The sequence below is a fragment of the Stenella coeruleoalba genome (assembly GCF_951394435.1).
Source record: "Stenella coeruleoalba genome assembly, chromosome: 8".
Taxonomy (NCBI): domain Eukaryota; kingdom Metazoa; phylum Chordata; class Mammalia; order Artiodactyla; family Delphinidae; genus Stenella; species Stenella coeruleoalba.
Genome location: NC_137154.1, coordinates 2,221,434 through 2,245,831, shown reverse-complemented (window position 1 = coordinate 2,245,831; position 24,398 = coordinate 2,221,434). Strand labels below are relative to the sequence as shown.

The 24,398-nt window shown below is 65.7% G+C and overlaps 1 protein-coding gene across 1 annotated transcript; it reads right to left on the bottom strand.

Moving 5' to 3' along the window:
- Positions 1 to 1,928: 1,928 nt before the first annotated feature.
- On the bottom strand, positions 1,929 to 23,404 carry SLC67A1 (solute carrier family 67 member 1; the record flags this gene model as incomplete). Its single annotated transcript, XM_079928334.1, is given in 11 exon segments — positions 1,929 to 2,116; positions 3,980 to 4,100; positions 4,326 to 4,427; positions 8,340 to 8,440; positions 9,406 to 9,513; positions 11,083 to 11,201; positions 19,270 to 19,402; positions 19,897 to 20,057; positions 20,973 to 21,070; positions 23,059 to 23,268; positions 23,270 to 23,404. Coding segments are annotated over 11 exon segments (1,476 nt in total).
- Positions 23,405 to 24,398: the final 994 nt, after the last annotated feature.

The window sequence follows — 24,398 nt, the reverse complement described above, 5'->3', positions numbered from 1 at the left end:
CGGCCACCCCAGGTGTCTGAAGGGCAAGGAAATGCTCTTTGAATGAACACCGTTATCCGCCGGACCCTGGCCGCACCATCGCTGGAGGCGGGGAAGTGCCCTGGGAGTGGCCCTGACTTCCGCTCCCGGGTGTGGAATGGGGAGGACAGGGCCCCGGCTTGCTCCCGGAAGCCACTCACAAAATGCCCCTGTGAGGTCATCACGCCTCCCCCATCTGAGCTGCTCCGGCCCTCGGTGGGGTACCGGACCCTAACTGCCCCCTCCCGCCCCTGCCCAGCCCCCTGAAAGGAAACCTTCAGGCCTCTGGCTGCCCACCGGCCGCACTCCTCTTAACATGCTGCCAGCCAGTGCCTGACGTGCGGGGCCAGCAAGGTGGGCAGTGCTTCTGGGCCAACGGGAGACAGGCCTGCACCATTTCTGCCGGCGTGGCAGGAGGCTGAGGCCTCCGAGTGGCCCAGGATGTGACATCAGGATGGGGAGGCCTGAGGTCCTGACAAGCGGGCAGCTTCTGCCCTTCCTGCCCGCTGGGACCCTGTGCATCCAGGGTGGCCCCCAGACCCCCAGGCTCCGGAGGGGAGGTGTGCCCCTCCACCTGGAAGGGCTGTGGGTGATGAAGCAGCCTAGGATGGAAGAAAGGGACAGGACGCTGATCCTGGCCTAGCCAGGGGACCTTCATTTCACCTTTGTGGCTGGAGGGAGCCAGGTGTGGGGGGCAGAGGTGAGGGGAGTGAAGGACCAAAATTGGGCCCTAATGTCAGTCACTTACCCTTGATGGGGGGGGGGGGCACCATCACAGGCCTCCTAACCGGGTGGCAGGGGTCAGACTGGGGAGGGGCTGTCCCTCTGCTGGGAGGCCTGCAGGAGCCTGGGTGCTGGGTCCAGAGAAGAAACCATTCCTGCCATGAATTTTCTCCTGAACAGCACTGTGAAGCCCCTGTGCAAATGGGGAGGGGGCTCCTTCAGAGAGTAGAAAAGACCAACCCCAGGGTGCGCCCCCATGCTGCCCTACCCTGGAGACCCCTCCCACCAGACCCTCTGGGTGAATGACCAAAGTCAGCGGGTGGGACCCCGGTTCCTGGCGGGGCTCAAGTGGAGGCAGGGTCCGGCCTGAGCCCTCGGGCCGGGAGGGTGGGCGGACCCTGGCTCTCTGAGGCCCCTCCAGTTGGGGCGTGAAGTCCTGAGGTTGGGGTTTCTGAGTTGAACAGCTTCTTTTACAGGCAGCCTGTGGGGGAGGGGTAGCCTTCCTGGTCTCAAGGGCGTCTGTAGACACCTGACAAGGTTGTCCTTTCCATACTGGTCATGGGGCACGGCAGCCTGCTGGCCTCCCTGCGTCTGGTACCCCTTCTCTGTAGCACCTGAGCTGGGAGGCGGGGGGAGGGGGAGGCACAGCTCTCCAGTTCTCAAGCCTGGATGCCTGGTCCTCCCCACGGGGCTCCCCAACAGTGAAGTGAGGGTTCTTTTCCTAGATCTCTTCCCAAGCCTCAAAAGTCCTGATCTTTTCAAACAACCGTGTCTTTCTGTTCATGAGTGGAAGCAATTTCAAGGGCTGAGGAGGGTGTGCGGGCAGCGCGTGCTCGGCCCCAGGCCGGGGGTTGGTGTGGGGTGGGGGGTGTGAAGGGGTGAGCACGGAGCTCCCTGTCTCTGGGGACGTCGTGGGCAGAGCTGTCTGGGTGGCAGCAGGGGCTACTCCTCACTGGCCTTGGTGGCGGACTCCGGGGGCAGGACCCACCTCCCACTGAGATGAACTTGGGTGATTCTGCTCTCCCTGGAGCCCTGGGGCACAGCTGCAGGCCCTCTCCTCCAGGAAGCCCTCCAGCATCCAAGGCTCCATCCTGCCCTCGTCCCCAGGCCCCCTGCCCAACTGATAGAAATCAGGCTGGAAGAGGTCCTAAGGGAGTTTATTGCCAGTCTGTGCCTGGGGGCCACGGTCACCAGGCTTTGTCCATCTTTGGGGGCACAGGCTGCCTCCAGAGGACCAGCAGGACGAGGAAGTTGACGGCGAGCTGCATGTGGCCGAAAACGGGGACTCCGAAGCGGTGGTACAGGAGGCCTCCCAGGGTGGGCCCCAGGGTTCTGGTCAGTGGCTGCACAGAGGCGCAGAGGCCCAGCATGGTTCCTACGGCGGGGGAGGGGAGGGTCTCTCAGCATCACTGCCCCAGCCGCCCAGGGCCTTGACACAGCTACAGACTCCCTGTCTCCCCCGCCGCCCTCCAGCCCCCCCCACTCCCTCCCTGCAGACCCCCCAGCCATGCAGGGGGAGCACGGGGCCCTCTCGGATGGGGATCTGAGCCTCTGCCCTGCTCCAGAAAGTTCCCAAGCACAGGAGGAGCCTGGGAACAGGGCCCCAGGTTGTGGGCCAGGCCCCCCCGCACCAGGCCTGCCTGAGAGGTGGCATCCCAGCCAGGGGCCTCCCGAAGCACCGCGGTGGGGGCTGGGCCACCACACACCCCAGTCACCTGGCTCCCGCCCTCACGTGGACTGCAGGGAACTCCCCCCAGGGTGGGGGAGGGGCTTCGGGGCGCTCGAAGGGCCCGCACCTGCTTCTCTGCACCCACTTCCCGGGCTCGCCTGGCTGCCTGCACCCCTCTCACCTGACACCCCTACCTCCACACCCCTCTTGTCAGCTGTGCCCTATGAGGGCCACCAAGCGAGTGGCTCCTGTCAACACTGCCGTCTGCCCCGAGGGCCCCAGGCTCCAGGGGCTTCGCAGCCCTCGCTCTGGGAGCTGGAAAGCCCTGCCCTTGGGTCAGCTGGGCGTGGCCAGCCTCTCCCGGCGCCCACATGCCCTCTCTCCTTCAGAGCAGCCTCTCCCGACGCCCACATGCCCTGCAGACACCAGGGAGCAATTACCGCCCCCTCTGTGGTTTCCGGTTCCCAGGCTGGTGCTGGGAACCGGCTCCTGGCTCCTTCCAAGCTGAGGGATGGTGCCTCTGGCACATGGGGCCCTGGTGGACTGGATCTGCCCCGCCTTCCTCCCTCTCAGGCTCCGCCCTCCTCCCGCTCAGGCCCTGCCCTCATCTCTCCAGGCTTTGCTCCCCTCCTCTCTCCTCCTGGCCTCTCACACCTGCCAGCCCACAGCCTCCGGGACCCTCCAGGACCAGTCTAGCCTCCCAGGACCACAGAGCCGCAGGTCTGGCCGGCCTTGGGGTCCCCAAGGCAGTCCTGAGAAGAGGCCTTGCCCAGCAGCCTCCCCATTTTCATCAGGGCCTCTAGACCTCAGTCTGACCTTCCCAGACAGGCAGGTAGATGGACGGAGGGTCAGCCAGGGCCCTGAACTTTCTGGCCCTGCTGCCAGGGAGGGAGGTCTTTGACCTCAACCAGCCCACAGGAGCCCTTGACCTTGACCTTGACCTGCACCATGCCCGGGGCAGCACGGGGGCAGAAGCCTGGGCAGCATCGGGCCCAGGGACCCCCAGTCTGGATGGGAGACTCCTTGGCCTCAAGAAAGAAGGCCAGGTGCAGAGTTGGGGGACTGCAGGTCCACCTCTGGGGGCGCCTGAGTCCCACTGGGTGGCCCGGGGGCAGCACTCACTCCCTCACTCGTTCACTCAGGAGGCACCTGCACATCCCGTGCGCAGGGAGGGAACAGGAGGTGCTCCCCATGCTAGCCACCCCCTCTGGCTTCTAGCCATTCTCTGCCCATGCTTCAGAGCCAAGCCAGACGCCACCTCCAGGAAGCCCTCCTCCCCTCCCCCAGGCCTGGCCCTGGGCTGATCAGCAGGGCCTGGTGCAGGGTTGGCTGGGTCTGGCTGGACTGGGTGGTGGGCAGGATTCTCTCCTGAGCCCTCTTGCAGCCCACCATCCCCATTCTGCCCACTCAGACCCCCAGCCGCCCACCCTACTCAATGCCCACTGAGTCCAGGCAGGTCCCACATTAGGGCGGCTGCTTTGCCCGAAACTGCTCAGCAAGCTTCCCAGAGAGGAGGGCCGGGGTCTCCCCAGGGCCTGCCCGTCACCGGGCCCGGGATGCTGCCCTCACCCGTGTCTGAGGCCGAGACGGCATTGGTCAGCATGCTGTCGGTGACCACATTGAGGGCACACAGGCTGAAGACCAGGCCGGGCATGAGCAGGCACAAGTGGAAGACATTGGCCATCAGCGCCTGCCGAGGGGCAGAGCAGGGTCACGGTCACGGGGGCCTTGCAGGGCCTCGCGGGACCAGGGTGGAACTGCCCATCCCTGAGGTCCCACTGAGGTGGCCCTGGGTTGGGGTAGAGGGGGCCAGGGGGCCCAGGGGCTCAAGTGCAAACTGGGCACCGGCAGAGGGTCAGGGGAGCAGGCCTGGGACCCTGCTCTTTGTGGGGCAGCCAGAGGCGGGAGCTCTCACCATGGCCAGTCCCACCACGCTGAACGCCAGCACGCTGGCCCGGAGCAGGGCTCCCTCGGAGAAGCGGCTACTCAGCCACCCGATGACCAGGCCCTGGAAGACCTAGGTGAGGGCGAGAGAGTGGAGGTGGGCGCAGCCGGGCCTGCGGAGGGGGCTGGGCTGCGGCCAGCCGCGGGACCTCCCCCACCACCTGCAGCCCCTGGGGCCGCTGCCACCAGCCACAGCAGGCGCCAGGCGCAGGGCACAGGGGTGAGCCTGTGGTACCCACGACGGCCTCAAAGTCCCAGGGGAGACGGGGCCAGCAGCCTGGGCACCTCTCACACACGCGCGCGCGCACACGCGTGCACCCGCATGCACGCACACACCCACGCACGTGCACGCACATACATGCACGCACACGCACACGTACATGCACCTGCGCGCACACACACGTGCATAGCCAGCCACTCAGAGGTCCGAGTTCCACATTCAAAACTAATTTCTGCAGTTTCAGGCGTGATAAACATATTTTAATCAAAGGACCGGTTAACTCCTGATGGGGGTGGGGGAGGCCATGGCTTACGGTGCAAAAAGCTTCTTCGATAGAAAAATGCTCCCCGTGTGGCCCCGACTCCAACCCTGGGGACCCTTGGGGCCCTGGGAAGCCCCCTACCGTGTCACCTGGCCCCCATGTGCCCCATCCTGGCCAATCACTCGTCCTCAGCCCCCTCTTTGGCTGTCTCCTCTGGGAGGTGGGACCTGCCCCATTCACAGATGGGGAGACCAGGGCACAGAGGAGAGGGGGCCTGGATTGGGACCCGAGCTCAGAGCCCTGGTGCCCATGTGGGGTCGCCCTCCCAGCTGGCCCTATGGAGGCCTGGCCCCAGCAGGCGGGCACACCAGCTACTGTCAACTGGGGCCAGGGACTGGGCCAGGAGCCCTGTGTCCTCCACATCTCCAGAGGCCACAGCTCCAGTTACAACTGGGTAAACTGAGGCCCAGAGGGTGGATGTCACTTGCCTGAGGTCCCAGAGCTGGCCAGGAGTGGGGCTGGGCTGGAGCCCAGGGCGGTGGACCTGTCCTGAGCCTGGGCAGGTAAGCAGGGGGCAACCAGTCTCCCCAGATAACGCCCACTGTTGCTCCGCCCTCCACTCCCAGCTCTGTCCTCCTGGCCGCAGCCCCCTCCCCCGGCCCCAGGGTCAGCCAGCCAGGAGCCAGGTTAAGGTTAAGGCTCCCCTTCCTGCCCTCGTGGGGGTGGGAGGAACCACCCAGAGCAGGGACACCCTTGACGCTGCGGATGTGACTCAGAGGGCAAACCCAGCCCTCGGCCATCCCCAGGCCAGGGGGAGGCTCCCTACCTGGTCCCCTGCCACCTCCACCAGGCAGACAGGAAGTGCCCGGGGCGCAGTGGGTTGGGAGCAACACCCCCTGGGGCTGGGGTCAGGCCGGGGCTGCGCCCTGTGACGGGGCGGGCCCACCCCTGCGGAACAGGACGGGCCACTCCGGGCTGCCTGTCTGGCAAAACGAAACTGTCTCAAAGGAGCACCAAAGATGTCCTTCTTTAATAAAAAAAAAATCCTACTCTCACACTTGCTTATCTTCGTTTTCGTTTGTTTAAAGGGAAGATCTACTTGGCAAGTGCCTTGTAGTGCCCTGCACCCTGAGAGGAAACCACCAAGCCAGGAGGGAGATTTCAATCATACAGAGCCAGAGACCAGGACCCTAATGGACTGGGGTCGTCTTTCCATTTTCCCATTAACTTAAACAAAGCCGAAACTTTCGTGCCTTACGGGTTATTACATGAAACTAGAGCTACCAAGCACACCAGAAATTTCACTTTCTCCCAACCCTCCCATCTGGAGACCCTGTCTGCTCACCTGTCCTGCTGCCCGCTGCCCTGGCCCGAGCCACCTCCACCTCCCCGGAGGTCACATCGGCCACAAGCACCCAGTTCCCCAGCAGGGGGCTAGTAAGACCACATCCGGCCTCCAAATGGTCCCACCCACTCCGAGTAAATCTGAGTAAATCTGGGTCCTTCTTGGCCTTGCAGACCATGCCCCACACGTCTTCAGAGGGCAGTCCTCTCCCCTCAGGCCGGCCCAGCCACCCCAGGGCCTTTGCACCTGCAGCCCCTCCCCGTCTGAAGTTCTCTCCCTCCAAGCCTCTCCGTGGGCCAGTGGAGAGCCTACCAGCCCTAACCCTAACCCCAACCCTTACCCCATCTGAAGCAGCATGTCTGCCCCTCCAAGGGCCCTGATTCTCCTTTGAGGTTTTGTCGCCCCTGACACACCAGATGCGCCAGTGGTTGGGGGCTTGCCTCCGTCTCCCCCACCCCATACGACGGAAGCTCCCTATCACTGCAGCGGCGCTGTGCCTGGGGCCCAGATGAAGGCCAAGGGGGGGCCCTCGCAGGAGGCTCCTAGAGGGACAGAGGGCTGCCAGCCCCCCGGGCGAAGGGTGACCACCATCCCCTCGTGTAGGACCATCCGGGCTGCCACCCCCTGAGACCCCAACCCCAACGATCCCTGTACCCAGGGGGCTGGAAGGGGGTGCTGGTGGGGGAGATCGCCCTTGGGATCCGGCGGCAACCACACCTCAGGTGGGGCGGGAAATGGTCTGCAACGGAAGCAGCAGGTGCAAGAGCAGCTGTGGGGGACCAGGTGGGAGGCATGGTTCACCCCGCGGCGCGGCTGCCTCCCGGACCCTCGGTGCCCAGCTCTACCCTGGCGGGGCGGGGAGGGAGGCACCCGACGAAGGCGGCTTGGGCCTCCCCTGCGGACGCATCTCAGGCCCTCAGCCGCCTCCACCTTCCCTCCGCTGGACTTAGGGCCTGGGGCCTGGCACCCCACACCGCTCCGTGGGCTCCCTGCCCTCCCCAGGCTCCTCCACCCGGTCGGCCTGTGTTGGGGTCCCCAGCCCCCCACCCCCAGGCACTTTCCCGAATCCCACCGCTGCTCTCCAACCCCGTCCACCAGCATCCTCACAGGTGCTGGAGCCCAGGTCCGTCTCGGGTAGGCCCACCCTCATGCCTGACCAGGCCAGAGGCTACCAGGGTCTGTCCCTGAGGGCCTCGAGGGGTCTGCCGGCTTCAGCCAGGGTATAGGCTTGGCCTCCTGGTCCCGGGGAGCCCAGGACAAGCTCAGGCTGGTGCTCTGGTCCCAGGCAGGCAGGAGCAGCCGTTTAGAAGGAAGCGCCAGTGGCCCCCGATTTAGAGCGCTGTTATCGTTGCCGTTGCTTTCTGTTTCTCTCTGTTCCTCCACCAGGCTGCCGCTTCCCAGCCTACCCAGCTAGGCGCTCTCGGCCCACGGTGGGGGGGGCCAGCCCCTCCCAGGAGTGGCTACTTTAGAACCAGAGTCTAGACCAGTCCTGGGCCCAGAGGCACGGGCAGCAGATGGCCTGGAGGTGCTGGGAATGCCACCCGCTTCCGGAGAGCGCGAGCTCTCTCCCCCGCCCAGGCAGGTCCCGGAATAGCCCCTCCTGCGCTCCGGCTGTCAGGCAGATGTCCCGGGTGGCGGCTGCATGTCGCCACCTGTCCCCGCCATGCTCACGCGACCGGCGGGCAGGCGGGCGGGACGCAGAGCCCGGCCATTCTCCTTGTAACGCGCCCCACCACTGGGGTCTGCCCCCTTCCCGACCTGTCCACCGCCGGCGCCCAGATGGACACGCGGCGGACCATGGGCCTTCGCCGTGTTTCCCAATGGGAGGCCAAGGGCTCGTCAGCCTCCACTGCGGATGAGTCTCCCCTCTCCCCTCTCAGACGGGACCTCCGGGCAGATGGGAGGGCAGACAGAGCCAGGCGTGGGAGCCGCGAGCAGGGAGAGGAGAACAAGCCAGAAGCTAAGGTGTGGATGCAACACCCGAAAGGCGGGCATGCAGGACGGCACCTGCGCTGCGGAGAAACCGCATGCCGGTGGTCTGTGAGGTCCTGGGACCCCAACACAGGCCGACTGCCCAGAGGACCCTGGGAGGGCAGGGAGCCCACAGAGCGTGGAGTGCCGAACCCCCGCCCACCCTGTGCGCCCAGCATCCACTCACCATCTGGAGGACCCCGAAGAAGGACATGAGGTAGCCGGCCTGGGCGGCCTCCAGCTGAAAGAAGTCCATGGAGATGAGGGAGAACATGACCATGAAGAGCCCTGGGCGAGGTGGGGGGTCAGGGTTGAGGGGTCGGGGCTGCGCAGTTGTGCCCACACCTGCTCCCCCCGTCAGGTGACCATCACGGTGCCAGGGGCTTGGCCGCGGTGACCGGCTCAGGGAAGACCAACGTGAACCTTCTCCGAGGTTGTCCCTGGCAGGTCCACCCCACGCGACTGCTGTGGGCTGTGAACAGGAAGGCGCCGGAAGCTGCCCCATGCACAGGGCCCAAGGCCGTCTGGGGGCGGAGGCTGGGAGATGGGGGACCCTGGGCTGATAATGTAGGAGGATTTGGCCCCAGAACTGACGTCGGTGACCTGGGTTCCCGTCACTGTGCCCCACTGAGCCATCCTGAGTCACAGATGGAGCTGGGCGGGGGGTTGCCCAGTTTGCCTGGACAGAGAGCTTCCTGGGCTGAGGGACTAACCCTTTAGCGCCAGTGAGGGGGCACCTGAGCGCCTGTCAACCCTGCCTCGCTGACTTGTCCTCTGCACTGCTCCCCTGGTTGGAGGACCCCAGATGGGGGCTCAGAGCGGTCGCTGCTTGGCACGACTGTGGTCAGGGATGCCCTCAGTTCCACCGAGAATGTGCACGTCCACCTGCAGACGTACCGTCTTTCCCACCTCCTGGACTGTCCTGAGAGGCCCTGGAAGCCACAGGCCGGGGCAGTGAGACCTTCTGTAGAGCAGGGGTAACTGGGGCCCGAGCAGGGCCCTGGGGGGCAGGAGGGAAGGACGGAGACCCTCACTTCTTCCTCCTCCTGGCCTGTGCAGCCACATCTGCGTGAACCAGTGGGCTGTCACCCTCTCTGGGACAGATGTGACTGGACAGGGCCCAGTGGAGTCTCGGAGCGTGGGACACAGGGCAGAGCGAAGGGGTGACGCGCGGGCTGCAGACCTCCGTCTCCGCGGCCCCGAATTCTCAGCCGCACCGGGCTCTGGACGCTGGCCGGGCGGCCGGGACTCACCTGAGGGGAAGCCGCAGATGACCTTGACCAGAAACACCGGCAGGACGCCGGGCTGCAGCAGCAGGCAGGTGATGGCCTTCAGGTCAAACACGCTGGCCTTGGGTTTCCCTGAGGCACCCGGAGAGGCCACGGTAGCACCGGACAGCCCGCGCCCCAGGGCCCACTGGGTGCGGAGGAAGCACTCCGGCTGCCCGGCGCCCCACACCCACCGGGGATGTGAGCTCGTGCTCAGCGTGCCTCCCACCAGCCTCCCCCGGTGAGCCCCGGGCAGCTCATCACACTCAGGACTGGGCCTCGGGCCCTGCTGACCCTGGGGACCTCTGAATTCAGGGGGCAGCCTGGCCTGGACCCGGGCTCCAAGTGACGGAGGCTCTCACTCCCCAAACCCGCGTGACCGGGGCAGCTGCTGCCTGCCTGGCCCTGGCTCTGGGCGACGGCATGGCAAGGCTGGTGAGGCAGGCGTCGGCCAGGAGCGGCCACTCTTGGTGGCTGCGAGCGCCCACCTTACCCTGATCCGGAGGCCACTTGGGTGCCTCGTCATAGCCTCCCAGCTGGGTGCGGCGGTGCCCCCCTGCTTGCCTCTCCCAGGTGCTCCTGCGCCTCGGCCCTTTTCCTCTATCTCTTTGCAGGCCAGGCCCCCACCCAGGCCCTCCCTCTTGACTCTTTCTGGGCTGTCCCATCACAGCCAGGGCTCAGGGGCCTCCTGTCCCAGGTGGGTCTCTCCAGAGCTCTCGGTCACCTGGCCAGGAGGCATGGGGTCCCACTCTGTGCCAGGCCAAAGTGGCTGGGCTGGGACGCCCTGGAGGGGCCCCCCCTCTCGAGCCCTGACCTCTCCTCGTGGGGCCTGGGAGGCACGTTGAGCCCACAAGCTCTAACCTGACTGTGCTCTGCCCCCCGCCTCGGCACCCCGCCCCGGGAGCCGTGCTCCTGAAGCCGGCACCCTCACGTCCCCCCATACAGCACAGTGACCGACTGCTCTGGGCCTCAGGGTCCTGGTTCGCCATGCCCGCCCCATCCCAGGCCCCACGGTCCCCCTGGTCCTTTCCAGGCTCAGCTCCAGCGGTGTCCGAAGCTGGGAGATGCCCAGCTTCCTGGAGGGGCCCAAGGAAGAAAAGAGGGCTTGAGTGGCCCCGAGTGCCCCAGGCCCATTGCCTGGAGCTCAGCCCTCTGCCCCCGCAGGTGAGAAGAAAAGAGGGCTTGAGTGGCCCCGAGTGCCCCAGGCCCGTTGCCTGGAGCTCAGCCCTCTGCCCCCGCAGGTGAGAAGAAAAGAGGGCTTGAGTGGCCCCGAGTGCCCCAGGCCCGTTGCCTGGAGCTCAGCCCTCTGCCCCCGCAGGTGAGAAGAAAAGAGGGCTTGAGTGGCCCCGAGTGCCCCAGGCCCGTTGCCTGGAGCTCAGCCCTCTGCCCCCGCAGGTGAGAAGCCACCGGCAATGCTTTGGCACATCGTGGTCTCGGCAAAGCCTCCCTGAAGGGTGGGCTGGGCTGGGGGAGGCCTAGCCTGAGGTCCAGGGTGCCGGCTGGTGGGAGGGGAGGGCTCACACTTCACACTGGCCAAGCATCCGGAAGCGGCATACCCGGTGGGGTGTAAGCGGTGAGGTGTGTCCGGTAGGGCAGACCCAGCGGGGTGTACCTGGTGGGCCTGCTTGTGTGCATCTGTGGGGTGTGTCTGCTGCAGCTTACCTGGCAGGGCAGCCTGGGCACGGGCGCTGGCCCCTTTGGTGCTGGTGGGGATGCAGGTGAGGCTGAGGACGGCTCCCAGGAGGCTGACCACAAAAGCCACGATGACCGGACACTGAATCCTGTGAGCGACAGTTGTGGTCACACAGGGCTCAGGCCCCAGGGCACAGGTGTCACCTGCGGCATCTCCCCCACCTGCCCCTTCAGTCACACTCAGGCTCTGACAGCTGAGAACAGCTCAACCCCCCCCCCACTCATGTCCTTGCAGGCTTCGAACTGGAGGCCAGGCCACGGGACCCTCAGGGCACATCAATGAGGTGATGGATGAAGAAACAGAGGAAGCTCTTGCCTTCCCGACCCTCGGGCTGTGGACACAGAATATGCGCCCTGGCGGCCTCTGAGCATGGGTGGCAGTGGGAGCCAGAACGTGAGCCCCAGAAGGGCTGGGCAGGGGCCTGGGGCGCGTGGCGATTCTCCAGGGGACGTTTGGCCCCCAGGCTGCTGAGGGGTGAGAAAGGCCCCCGAAGGAGCGGGCTGCTGTGCGGCGTGCGCCCACTGCTCCCGGCTTGGACAGGGGTGCTAGAGGCCTGGGGGCTGTGTTCCGCGGAATTGGAACCAGCAGGGAGGATGCTCCCCAGACAACCCCGGCAGCGCCAAGGGTCCTCCCCACCCTGTGGAGCAGGAGACCGAGGCTCCCGGGGGACAGGGCCCCGTCCCCAGAACCCTCAGTCCTCCGGCCTCTGGTGGGACTGGAGGGGCCGCCTGGGGTGGAGGAGGGCAGCTGAGAAAGTGACCATTGCCCTCAGTGACTCAGGTGAGGTAGGGTGCTGGCCCACGGTGAGCAAAATGCCAGGTGGCACTGGGGCCAGGGCGCCAAGAGGGGCCGGAGAGACGGGGGCTGACGTGCCCGGTGGGCCGGGGCTTGGGTTAGAATCTCAGCTCCACGCACCCACGTGGAAGACTGTGGGACCCCCTGCAGCCCCATCTGCGTCCTGGGCATTGTCACGCCTCTTTCCCCTCCTGGGGGAGGACAGGCCTGCACTTAGGGGGCCTCAGGAGCACCCCACCACCACTTCCTGGAGGGGGCGGGGCAGGCTGGGCCCATGGGGTAGGGGGCGTTTGGCCCCCCGATAAACCTAGGACACAGCCCTCAGGGTGCCTTCCCGCCTGCCCACAGCGGCACCAAGGGTCGTGACTCAGGCACTCAGCTGTCACTTCTGAGGGAGCATTTCCCCTCCATGAGTCACTACATGGAAACTCAGCCCTCGACCTCTCTGGACCGCACGGGCAGACCTCGGTCTCCAGCTCCAGGCAGCCCGTGTCACCTGGGGACAAAGGCACTGGGGCCCGGCCCCTCTGATTGTCACCGTTTCCCCCTGAGGGCTGGAGGAAGACAAAGAGTGAAACAGAAGATTCATACTGAGCCGGGCTGCTTCGACTGCCGGACCTGTGCACAGCCGAACGCCCTGCCCCTCTGAAGCACGGAAAACTCCTATACATCCTGCAAAGGCCCTCTCTGTGAGGCCCTGCCCCTCTTCCCCAGTGGGCGCCCTGTCCTCTGAGAAGGGCTTGCTCTGCTCCAGGGCTAGTATTCGCCCCCGAGGGCAGGTGAGCCTGGGTGGGACCCTGTGCCGAGACCCCAGTGGGCATCAGAGCGTGGACTAAATGGACGAAAAAAGTCCTGCCCCAGACCTTGTCAGTGTCGTGGGAGACTCCCTCCGCACTTTCACGTGAGGCAGCCACAAGCTGCCTGTGACCTTCCTCCAAGTTCAAAGAGAGGACTCCCCCGCCCCCACTCCACCACAGGTGCACACACGCGCACGCACCTGCACACATACACGTGCATGGCTCCTGCGGGAACCCCAGGCAGGGAAGCCAGTGGGGACTCCAGCACCAGAGAATGGGCCTCGGCAGCCCCTTGTTTCCGGGCTCACACAGCTGGTCAGTGCTGCAGCCGGCACTGTCCAGTCTGCACGTGCCACCGACCTCTCCCCTCCCAGACGGGCCCATCTCTGGCCCCCAAGCCGATACCCACTGCCCAGGATGCTGGACATTTGGGCTTTCTGGCGGCAGGGGTTCCGGACAAGTGGGCGCGTCCATTGGCTGCCAGGTGGGAAGGGTCAGAGGGCACTGGACCCCAGAGTGAAGCCTCTGCTCGGACCCGGGGGAGGCATGAGGCCGGGCACGGGCCCCACAGGCCACCGTCAGAGAGAGGGGCCCTTTCTTCAGGACTGTGGCCTCACAGGCCCGCACGTCACTGCTCCGGGCCGGCCTGGGCAGGGACAAAACCAGCTTTCTTTGCCAGATGCCCCGGAAGTGCGTGAGAGCAGAGGCGGCCGCTTAGATGGCTATTTTGGGAGGCTGGTGACAAGTGAGGGGCGGTGGCAGGGAGCCAGGCCCCTTCTCCAGAGATCTCTCCTGTCCCTGTGTGGCGGCCAGTGAACCGAAGGGGACACGGGGGCCCTCGGGGGCCCCGGGAGGGCGTCGGGGCCCACAGCTGCCCCAGGGGAGGCTTGGGTGTCCTTCCCCACCCACAGTGCTCTCCGACTCCCCCAGACAAAATGGCAGAAAGGAAAGTGGACAGACGGCAGGAAAGCGTGGCAGCCCCGGGTCCCACACGGGGGCCTTCTCGGTGGGGACGCCCTCCAGCCTCGTGCCCCTACCCACTGCTGCTCTGTCGTCCGAGACACAGCTCGGGAGCCCCTCCCCGGGGGCCTCCAGTCAGCCCACCCCCAGAGTCTGCCTCTGGCCCTGGGGACCTCTGGGACGCCAATCGCGCAGGATGGGGCTCTGGGCCACCTGTCCACTGGCTCACTGGACTGTTTTTACAAACTGGGCGCTGACCATGAGGCAGGCACTGTTAGCGTGTCTTTGTCTACCCACCCCCTTTTATTTTTGGTTGACTGTGTGGATGGGAGACTGGACGGATGGACCCATGGACACCCTGAAAGGGCCCCGGGCCAGACTCAGGGCACCCGAATTCTCTGTCCCTTCTCTGTAGCTACCCTGCTGGGTGACCTCCTTTCCTCAGATGCAAATGAGGGCTAGACTCACAGGGGTCACCCTCCCGGGACCCCCTGTCCCATGCCAAGGCTGGGACAGCCTGGAGGCAGCCCACCCCGAGTCCCGCCGATGGGAGGCCTCTGGAACTGACCACGGCTGCCACCGGTGCTGGTCAAATGGCAGCGGACACAGACGCCACTTTCATCCTTATCTCGAGGGCCCGGAAGTTGCCGACGTGACGTTATCAGGAGGGTGGCAGGCCTGGCCATCTGCCCACCCGGTGCGGACTCTGAGCCTGACGCCGTCCCTCTCCTGCCCGGCTTGGAGGGGACAACTCCTCCTGCAGCTGGAGCTGCCCTCCCTCCCTGCGTGCTCCGGGGCTCCCAGAGGGGATGGCACTCGGCCAAGGTCCCCAGGCCTGGCCGCACGTGGGGCTCAGGGCCTCCCGGGCTGCGTACCCCTGTCCTGTCCAAACTGAAGGGCAGGCTGGGGTCAGCTGGCTTCATGGGAAGCCTGGCCGTGCGGGGATCCTGAGAGGCACCGGGCATCCAGCCTGAGCTTGCGGGGGAGAAGTCCCCCTGCCTCCCCTGATCCACAGTCCCTGGCCCTGTGGCTAGAACGGTGTCTGAAAATGGACGTCTTGTGGGTCCACCCCATCTTGTGGGACGTCAGCCCCCCTCTGGTTTCCGAGTCCCAGAGAAAGCCCCTAACGCTGTGTCCGGCCTAACCCTCTGCAGCCCTCTGTGTCCCCTGAGCATCTGCCCACACAGGCCTCCAGGCAAGCCCCAACCTCCTTCCTGCCCCGGGGCCTTTGCACGGGCTTCCCCTCTGCCCGGAACACTGTCCAGCTGACAGGTCTAGGCTGAGGTTCCCAGCCCCACTGCTCTCAGCCATTTGTGCCCTGTCCATGGACCTCCTAGTGCCTGAAACACCCGGGTTCTGTCTGCAGGGGCGGCGCGAGCCCCGGGATGGGGGGACACCTCCACACCCTCGGGTGGAGGGTCACCCAGGAGGCCCCGCGCACCCTCGGTGAGCCACCTCCAGCACCAAGTGGGGTAGGCAGCCTGGGTGACCCGTGAGTCACCCCGTCCCAGAGCCGCTAGGGCAGCCCTAGATGTCTACTCATTAACTCCAGGGACACTGCCGTGTCACTGGGGCGGAAACCTTCCGCCAGCAGGATAAGGGTTTCCCATTCCCTCGCCCGGACCAAGGGCCGAGATACGGTTCTCGGGTCGACTGGCTCCCCCCAGGCCTCCAGACAAGCAGCGGGGTCACACCAGCCGAGTCACCAGGGCCTGCTGGGTGCGGCGCACAGCTGCAGTCAGAGCGGGGCCACACGCCGGCCAGTTAGTGCCCAGGAGGGCCAGCCGGTGACACTGAGGCCCCGGTTTGCCTGACCTCAAGGGTCTGTGGCTGGACCTAAAGGAGCGGCTACCCTGGTGGGCCACCTCCGGGGGACAGAGCCTTTGGGGGCTGGACTGCGGGCCCAGCTGCACCTGTGGCCTGTGTGCGGCACCTCAGCGCTCAGAGGAGCAGGGGGTCCTGCAAAGACCCCCCCACACACACTAAGTCCAGCCATCAGGCCTGGGCTCTGCCTGCCTTCACCATCAGCGGCGTCTGACAGGTGGCCCCCACTTCTCAAATCCCTGAGCACCTTCGACCCGGGACCCAACTCTGGCGGGCTTAGCAGGCTGGTGCCGCCCACCCCAGAGGCAAACGGCCCACTTGGGGGAGGGGATGATAGAGGCCTCCCCAGGCTGTGAGGCGCCAGGCTCGGGGACGTGAGTCACAGAGCTGCCCCCTCACCTGCTAAATGACTCAGGACCCAGGTCTGGGTCCTCCATGGGAGCTAGGCCTCCCAGCCCTGAGCTCCAGACTGGGCCCAAACCAGTTATACCACTACCCAGCCCACGGCAGCCGAGGCTGCTTCCTCCTTCCACCTGCTTCCCAGCAGGGGGTGGGGCACGGCTGGGGACTTCAGGGGCCTTTAGGGGGCCGGGGTGGAGGGGGGCAGGGAGACCTCACACCGTGCCTCAGTTTTGATTGAAGAACGGGGGGGCGGGAGTGTGGCCTTTACATCTTGCCTGGGCCTTGCCAAGAGGTAGAGCAGGCCGTGGGCCAGCAGAGAGGCTGGACAAGGGAGATGGGGCATCGGGGTCCCGGAGCCCCCCTTCCCCGGGCCTCGGATGGAGACTGGGAGCTCCATGGGGGAGTCTTACCCTCTCCGGGGCCTCGGTCTCCCCACCTGTCTAAGGAAGTGTACACAGCGCCTTAGATCTTGGGATGAAAGAAGGGAAGCTAGTGGGATGCTCAGGAAGGTGAGGGCAGGGGTGGGGGTGAATCTGGAGGCTACTGGGAGGGAGAGGGAAGTGAGAGTGCCTTCTGGGTCAGCAGCTGGGCTGGAGCAGAGGGCAGGAGGGAACGTGCGGTGGGGCTGGCCAGAGAAGGCCTCTGTGTGTGGTGGTGGGGGGGCGGGAGGGGCGCTGGCAAGGTGAGGAAGGTTGCCCATGGCCCACAGTAGCAGGTGGCTGGGCTGGGAGGTGAACTCCGAGTCTGGGCGCTGAAAGCCCTGTTGTGCGGGGCAGCTAGCGGGGCTCCTCTCTGTGTCGTCGCTCCCTTCCCAGCACCCTCCTCACGCCCCTGGTGCCCCTCCTTACTCTGCAGCCGCTGACCCTCTTTCTTTCCTCCCTGGGGACAGAGGTCCTCTTTCTCCTGACCCTGGTCCATCTACCAAAGCAGGCTCCGCCCTCATCGCACATGGAGAGAGACAGCCCTGGTTCAGGCGGAATCCGTCACGGGCGCAGGGTCCCATCCTTGACCCACACGCCTGGATATCTCCCTGGATCGCCCTCCCTTCTGGTCCTCCTGGTACCTTTTCCCGATCCCCGGCTTCTAACATGAAGTGCTGGGCACCAGCCTCCATCTTAAGCAGTTCCCAGGGCTAAGAAGCCACCCACTCGAGGACACAGCCCCACTGTCCTCCAGCTCAGACTCCCCCGCCCAGCCACCCACTCTGGGGTTCCTTCAAGTGTGCGCTGAGCACACACTCATCCTGACGGAGACCCAACTCCTGCCGGCACCCTGGCAGCTCAGATCTCAGCGAGGCCCTCGACTCCCCCAGGGCCAGCCCCGGAGTCTGGGCATGGCCTTGAGTTCACACTTACACCCCAGCCATCAGCAAAACCAAGCCAGAACCTGCCCCTGCCCTCTCCCCACCACGGCCATCCCTTGTCCCCCTGCCGTCCTCTCCCACCTGGACTGATTCAGTAGCCACCTCTCTGGTCTCCCTGAGGTGGCCCTAGCCTCCACATTCTCGACACAGCAGCCAGCTCATCCCCTGCCCCTGCTCATGCCTCCCAGGGCTCCATGGCCTGACCCACTGCCCACCCCTTCTCCTCCACTCCAGCCACACGGGTCTTCTCGCTTCCCCAACCTCAGGGCCTTTGCACTTGCTATCTCTTTGCCTCCCCAGATGTCCTCCAGCCTGACGTTACAGGAATACACATCACGTTCATTTCATCTGAGGACTCGCCTGTCCCGTTCACCACTGTATCCCAGGACCTGGAATCCCAGGGGCACTTAATAGGTGTTCAATAAACATCGAGGGGGAAATGAATGAAGCAGTCCTGCCCTCTGCACCCCACCCTCCTGCTCACAGCACTTAGCAGAGCCGGCCACCCCCAACCCAGCTCTGAGGAAATGATGGGGAGGGGTGGGGGGCGGAGGCCTTGAACAGACCTCCCTCGAGAGAGGGAGCTGCCTTGACAAGGCCACTGTGCCCTCCTGTCCCCCAATCCCTGGGGCTCAGCCATCATCGGCTCTCAAGTCTGGGGCTGGTCTGGGGGCACTCAGGGAACCTGGGGAAACTAAGGCCCCCAGGGGCCCCGGCATAGGGTCATTCAAGATGCAGGGCCAGGTGCTGGCCTCATGCTGAGTGCATGCATGTGTGGTTCAGACAGCAGGAAGGCTCCTCGCCTGAATGGAGGCCCAGGGCAGCTCATCCAGGCCCAGGCAGGGTGGGCGGGGCACCAGCTGGCACAGGGCCTCCACCCACAGCTGGGCCGGGCACCTGGATCCCCAGAGCAAAACCAAGGTCTTGGGCCTGAATGAAGGTAAGGTGCAAAGTCCATTCCTATGTAGGAAGCTGGTTTTGAGTGGGTGTCGGAGCACCTGGGGGAGGAACGGGGGTGGGGCAGCATAGGGGGAAGCAGCAGAAGCTTCCTCCCTGGCCAGGCAAGGCCTCTCCAGGGCCAGGTGTCCTAAGTCCAAGGGTATGCACGCCTAGGGCCACTGGAACAGACGGCTCTGTGCAGCCCCACTGCAGGGTCTGTCCCTGGAATGGGGTCCACTCTGCAGACCACATGTGAGAGCTGCCGCCCACAGGCTCTCAGGACGCTGGGCAGGAGTTGAGTTTAGCCCCCGGACCCCTGGGTGCGCAAAACTCGGGGGGGGGGTGGTGAGGGCAATAGAGACCTTTAGTTCACACACGCTAGCTTTTTATCCCCGCAAGCCACCCTCGCTCCTTCCGGAGGCAAGGGGTCTGGCTGCCCACAGCATCCCCATCGCAGGGAGGTGATGGCACCATCACCCCGCCCCCAAGGCCTGCCGTCTGGTTCCTTTAGGTTCAGCGTGGGACCTCCCAGGAATGAGCAGCCCGAGCGCACGGACCTGGTGCGGCTGCAGCATGCGGCGACGGCGCCCCCAGCCGGCCGCCCCGCCCACGTCTTCCGGCCCCGCCCACGTCTTCCGCCGCAACGCCACTGCTGGCCACGCCCGTCTGCCGGCCGCGCTGCCCCCTGCTGGCCACGTTCACGTCTGCCGACCGCACTGCCCCCTGCTGGCCACTCCCTCATTTGCTGGCTGCACTGCCCCCTGTGGGCCGCGTCGCCGGGGGCCCTGCCCACCGCTCCTAGCTAAGCCCTCGGACCCCGCCCACCGCAAGGCCACGCCCCGGATGGCCACCCCCAGCTGTAGGTTCCTGCAGGTCACCCTCTCATGGACCCCACCCGCTCAGCGTGCACATGGGGAAACAAAGGCCTGGAGAAGTGGCGGGGCTGGGCTGAGGGCCGGAGCGCGGCGCACAACCGACCCAGCCTTGGCCGTCCTGACCCGTACCCACATACCGCCTCGTCGGCCCGCCCCCCCCCCCCCCCCCCCCACGACCGGGTCCCCGCCCCGGACACTCACCCGCACGTGCTGCTCAGGGTCCCGCCGAGCAGGGAGCCGAAGATGACGCCAACGCCGAAGCACAGACCCAACCGGCCCAGGGCCGCGGGCCGCTCCTCAGGCGCAGACAGGTCCGTGATGGCCATCTGGGCGGCTACGGGGTGGGACGGGGGTGCTGACAAGCGCGGCCCCCTCGCCCACCGTCTTGTGGCCTACGGACCCAGGCCACACCTCGCCATCCCCGCACCCCAGACCCAAGCCACAGGCCACGCCCTCACACCATTCCACTCCTCTGACCTGCCCCCACCCCCAGTCACCCCCCACATCACCCGCGGGACCCCGACGTGCCCCCAGGCCGCGTGCTCCCCACCCTGGTCGCGGCACAGGCCACACCCCATTATTCCTCACCTCGGACCTGCCCCCTTCCGCGGGCTACGCCCCCGCATCACCCCTCCATCCCGGTCCTGTTCTCCAGACTAGACCGGCACCCTGGGCGTGGTCTCCGCCCCAACCCCTGGCTCAGGCCACGCCCACACCAAGCTCTCCCGCCTCCCTCCGGTCCCACCCTTGGCCCTGGCTATTCCGACCCGTTCCCGCCCCCCACCCATAGTCCTCCAGCAGGCCGGAAGGCGCCCTACCTGGCCCTACCTGGCAGCGTGTGCATGAGGGCGCCGGGCAGGCGCGAGGCAAAGAGTAAGGGCACGCCGGGCAGGGCTGGGCTGCAGGCGGCAGCCAGGAGCAAGTAGAGCGCTGAGGACGCCAGGAAGGAGAGCGTGAACGCTGCCCGCGCCCCGCGCTGGTCTGCGAACCTGGGGGCCCCACACCTGTGACCCTCACAGGTGTGAGGCAGGCTTCCCGCTCCTCGGCCCCACAACAACCCCTTGGGACTGCCGGGGAACCGGGCCGCAGTGCCCCCACGGGGCTGATCAGGGAGGCCCGGTGCTGCAAGGGTGGGCGGGGGCGCCCAGGGCCCTGCTGGGCTGCTGGGCTGCCTCCTCTCAGGGCCTGTTTCTCCATCCTTCCAGTGGGACAGTTTTCAGTGACCTCGGGGGGGTCTGACCCACACGGCCATTCCCACGCCTGTGTGAGTAACTCGTGGGATGCAAATGTACCAAGGGCACGTGCTTATTTTACAGAAAGCGCTTCCCAGGCTGAAGCCTGGGAAACCGCCCCTCCCCCCACCCCGGGGCTCTGCTCTGTCCGATGCTACCGGGTCTGGAGACCCTTCTTTTCTGTGGAGTAACTCTAGAAATCTGACTCCTGCCACGTTGATCTGTCCATGGCAGGCTTTGCAAGAGGATGTCTGCTGTCACGTCCCTGAGCCCAGCGCCCCCGCTGAGGCTAGCGGGAGTCTGGGGGGTTCCAGTCCCCAGAATATTCTTTTCCAGAAAAGTTGCTGGTGGGACCCCCCGGCTCAGTGGGGCGGGGCATTTATAGCCATGAGGGTCTCACTAATTAAATCCTCTCTCTGGGTCTGGCCACAAACCAGAATTCGTGGAAGTTAGGGGTGGAGATACCCTGGGAGCAGGGGCTTAACCCAGTCTTAACGGGACTAAAGCCGCTCTGTGCTGCGGGCTGGCCGTCCATGAAGCAGCGGCTGCCGTCTCTCTAGTGGGGCCCAGGGTGAGGTGTGGGAACCTGGCATAACCCAGGCCGTGACCTCCAAAGGGTGGGCCTGGATCATCATGGGGTGAGGGCCCCCAAACTTCCCTGCCCCATGGTACCTGCCAAACACGGGCCCGCCCAACAGCTGAAGCACGCCAAAGATGGTCTGCTGGTAGCCGAAGGCAACAGAGTCCAGGCCCAGCCTCCGGGACAGGTACTGAAACATAGGCGGGGTCCATGGGAAGGGCCCGGAAGGACCCCAGCATCTGCAATCTGGGGTCCTCCATGGGCAGGGCGTAGGAGGGGTAGCCCTGAGCAGGGTGGGAGGGGGTTGAGGGTCTGGCTCTGACCACTCCGCAGTGCACATGGGGGGACCCGTGGCCCTGGCACTCAGCGGCCCTGGGGTAACCTTATCTTGTAGCGGGGAGCCCAACAGGGGCTTTGGGTCCAGGCTCCAGGGACTCGGTACTCAGTGCAGGCAGTTGCGGGCCCCTCCTTCCCCTCTTTGGGGTTCACCTCAGATGGGCGATGGCAAATCCCATGCTACTCTGGCTCTGCACGTGGTGTCTAAAAGCACCTGGAGCTCAGCACGTCCAGAACTGACTCCCGGTCTCCCTCCAAGACCAGCTCCTCTGCTCCACCGTTGATGCTTCCACCCTTCCAAGGGCTCAGGTCCAAATCCGCAGTGTCACCCCTGAGCCCCCCGTTTCTCGCACGCCTGTCTCCCATCCATCAGCAGCTCCTGGGCTCAGCTCCTTCTCCCCTCTCCAGCACTTGTCCCACTACTGCCCCATGGCCTTTGCACTGGCTAGCTCACTCCCGTGTCTCTTTTAAGGCTTCGCTCAGGGTCGCCTTCTCAGGGAGGCCCTGCTGACCCCGAACCTTCCACATTCCTCGGCACCCCCAGTGCCCTTCCTGCAGCACAGTCTAACTATGCACTGTTTACTGCCGGTGGGTGTCACCAACGCCCAGGACCACCAGCGGCAGGGGTGCACTTTGCAGTCTGCGGTATTCAGAGTTCTGAGACCAGGTGCTCAGAGTACCTGCGAGCATTGGTTGAACAAACACATGCCTCTCTTGGGAGAGCCAGTGGGAGGAGAGGTGGCACCAGCAGCTGCTCTGTGCCCCGCGTGCTAAGGATTTCAACTGTTCTCTCATTGCCCCAGCGCCAACTCTCCAAGGGAGGGATGGCCGTCACCCATGTTATGATGAGGACAGCAAGGTACCTGGCTGCCAAGGAGAGGAGAAAGGGCTCAGACCAAGCCATTCAGTGGAAGTGAGCTGGGCTTGGGAAGTGGGGGAGTTGGGCTCACTGTCTGGCCAGGGAGCCCTGCCAAGGCCGGAATTGTGACAAAGGCAATACCCCCTCCCACCCAGATCCCCGGGCCCAGGCTGCTCATCAGAATCTCCTGGTGAGTGGCCAGCGGTTAGTGCCATGGTCCCACCCGGACCAGACAGATAAGGATCTCTGGGGCTCTGGGTCTTCCAAAGTCCCCTGGGTGCTCTTGCCCCAGGAGGGTGAGACCCCACAGGGCGGTGTTGAATGAATAAACAGGAGTGCACGGAGGAGGAGGGTGGGTGTCCGGGCCCAGCAAGCCACAATGGCCACTTAAACCAAGGGGCAGCTATGGCCAGGCAGAATTCCAGACCCAGGGAGGCGGCATAGAATGAGCTGGATCAGTCCTGCCCTCACATCCTGGTTGGAGAGACAGAAATAATCTAATGCCATGAAGTACAATGTGGGGTGTGGGCAAGCTGCATGCGGACGGACCAGCCAGGACGGGAGGGCAAGTGACCCCGGGTACCTGGCAGGTGTTGGAGGGAGGGCCCCGCCCCGGAGGAGACCTGAGCAGAGGCCTGAGTGGGACTAGAAAGTGAGCTGAGCAGGTGTCGGGGTGGCGGATCCGTAGGGCAAATGCCCCCAGGCGGGGCGGGAGGTACCCGCTAGGGCAGCCGTGCGGGGGGTGGGGGCTGTCATGGGGACAGCTGGTGGTGCAGCCGGAGCGCAGGACGTGCTGAAGGGGGCCGTCCAGAGGCGTAGTTCCCAGGTGCCTTAACTTAGCTCCAGCATGGCAAGGGGTCCCCAGCGCGAGGAGCCTGGGCAGCATGAGGCCCGACCCCCGGCCGTTACCAGGGCAGAGATGGAAGGTGAGAGGGGCGGCGAGGGCACGCCGGTGGCCAGGCTGCCTGTGGAGGGGTACTCACTGGCATGACTGAGAACTGCATGAAGAGGCAGGCGAGCTCCAGGGCTGCCAGCACGTACACGAGCAGCATGACCCGGGACAGGTCCAGAGTGCCAGTCCTGCTGGGGGACCGGCCCTGGCCCCTGGAGGCCCTGACTTCCCGCATCCTGGGCAGGCGTTGCTGGGAGACCCCGTAGGGATCTGAACAGGAGGCTGGAGGAGCGGGCAGGGGGCAAAAGTCCTGCTGTGCTGGGCAAAGGTGCTGAGTCATGGGGCAGGAGGCAGGCGGCCCCGAGAGGGCCCGTGGGAGAGGACGGGGATGCCGGACGGGGCATCTCCAGCCCCTCGCCGTGCGACCTAGGGCCCATCTGGCTCTTGGAGAAGACCACAAGTGGCTCTCCCCCTCCACAACAGACAACTCTGGGTCTCTGGGCACACAGCCACCATGGAACCGGAGACAGGGACCCTCCCCTCCAGCATGGGCTGGTCTCAGTGCCCCATTTTTAGAGGGAAACAGAGGCCCAGAGTGGTTGCCGACTGCGGCTCAGGTAGGTGGCTCCTGTGGTTACGGGGCTGGCTGGGCCTCTACGCTGGGGGTCTGCGGGATCTTCAGGCCCACGGTGCACCCTCCCGCCGCCAGTACGCAGCGGCTGTCAGAGTGCGGCCTACTTTGCCCAGCCAGAACCAGAGGGGCTTCTGGAGTGGCCTGGGGGTGGCGGTGGGCGACGGCTCAGCCTCGCAGGCCCCCAGGCAGGGCAGCTCCGCCTCACCTCCGGCAGCAGGGCCCTGTCTGCTCCCCCCACCCCCATCGGCTGGCGCCAGATTCCGCGGTTCCACGGAGGCCTCCAGTTTTTGCCAGATGAACACCCGGCTGTACGGTTGGGCCAAAGGGCGGCCTTCAGAGCCTGGGCCAGGGGTGGGGATGCGGTGACACCAAGGAGGGGACCCGGGGTGCGAGGAGCTTGGCGGGGAGCGGGCCAGAGGCTGAGAGCAGCGGGTCAGGGGCACCCGGCTGGCAGGGGCTCGACACGGCGCGGGGTGTGGGTCAGGGGCCGCCCTGCTGGAGCGAGCTCGGGTACCTGCCTTCGTAGGGGTCAGCTTGGGCACCGTCCTGGTGAGGCGAGCCCTCCTGGGTGAGCTCCGGCCTGGCCCATCCGGGGCAGGGCTCGGGCACCCGCCCTCTCCGGGGAACCTGGGACACCCATCCTCCAGGGATGAACTCCCCCCCCCCGCCCCGTCCCGGAGGCTGACCCCCGCCCCCTCCCGGCCTCCGCACTCTCATTGGCCAAACCTGACACGCCCCCCGAGGGCCCCGCCCCACTCCGCGGCCCCGGACCCTACGCCGCCTGCTCCCTCCCCGGC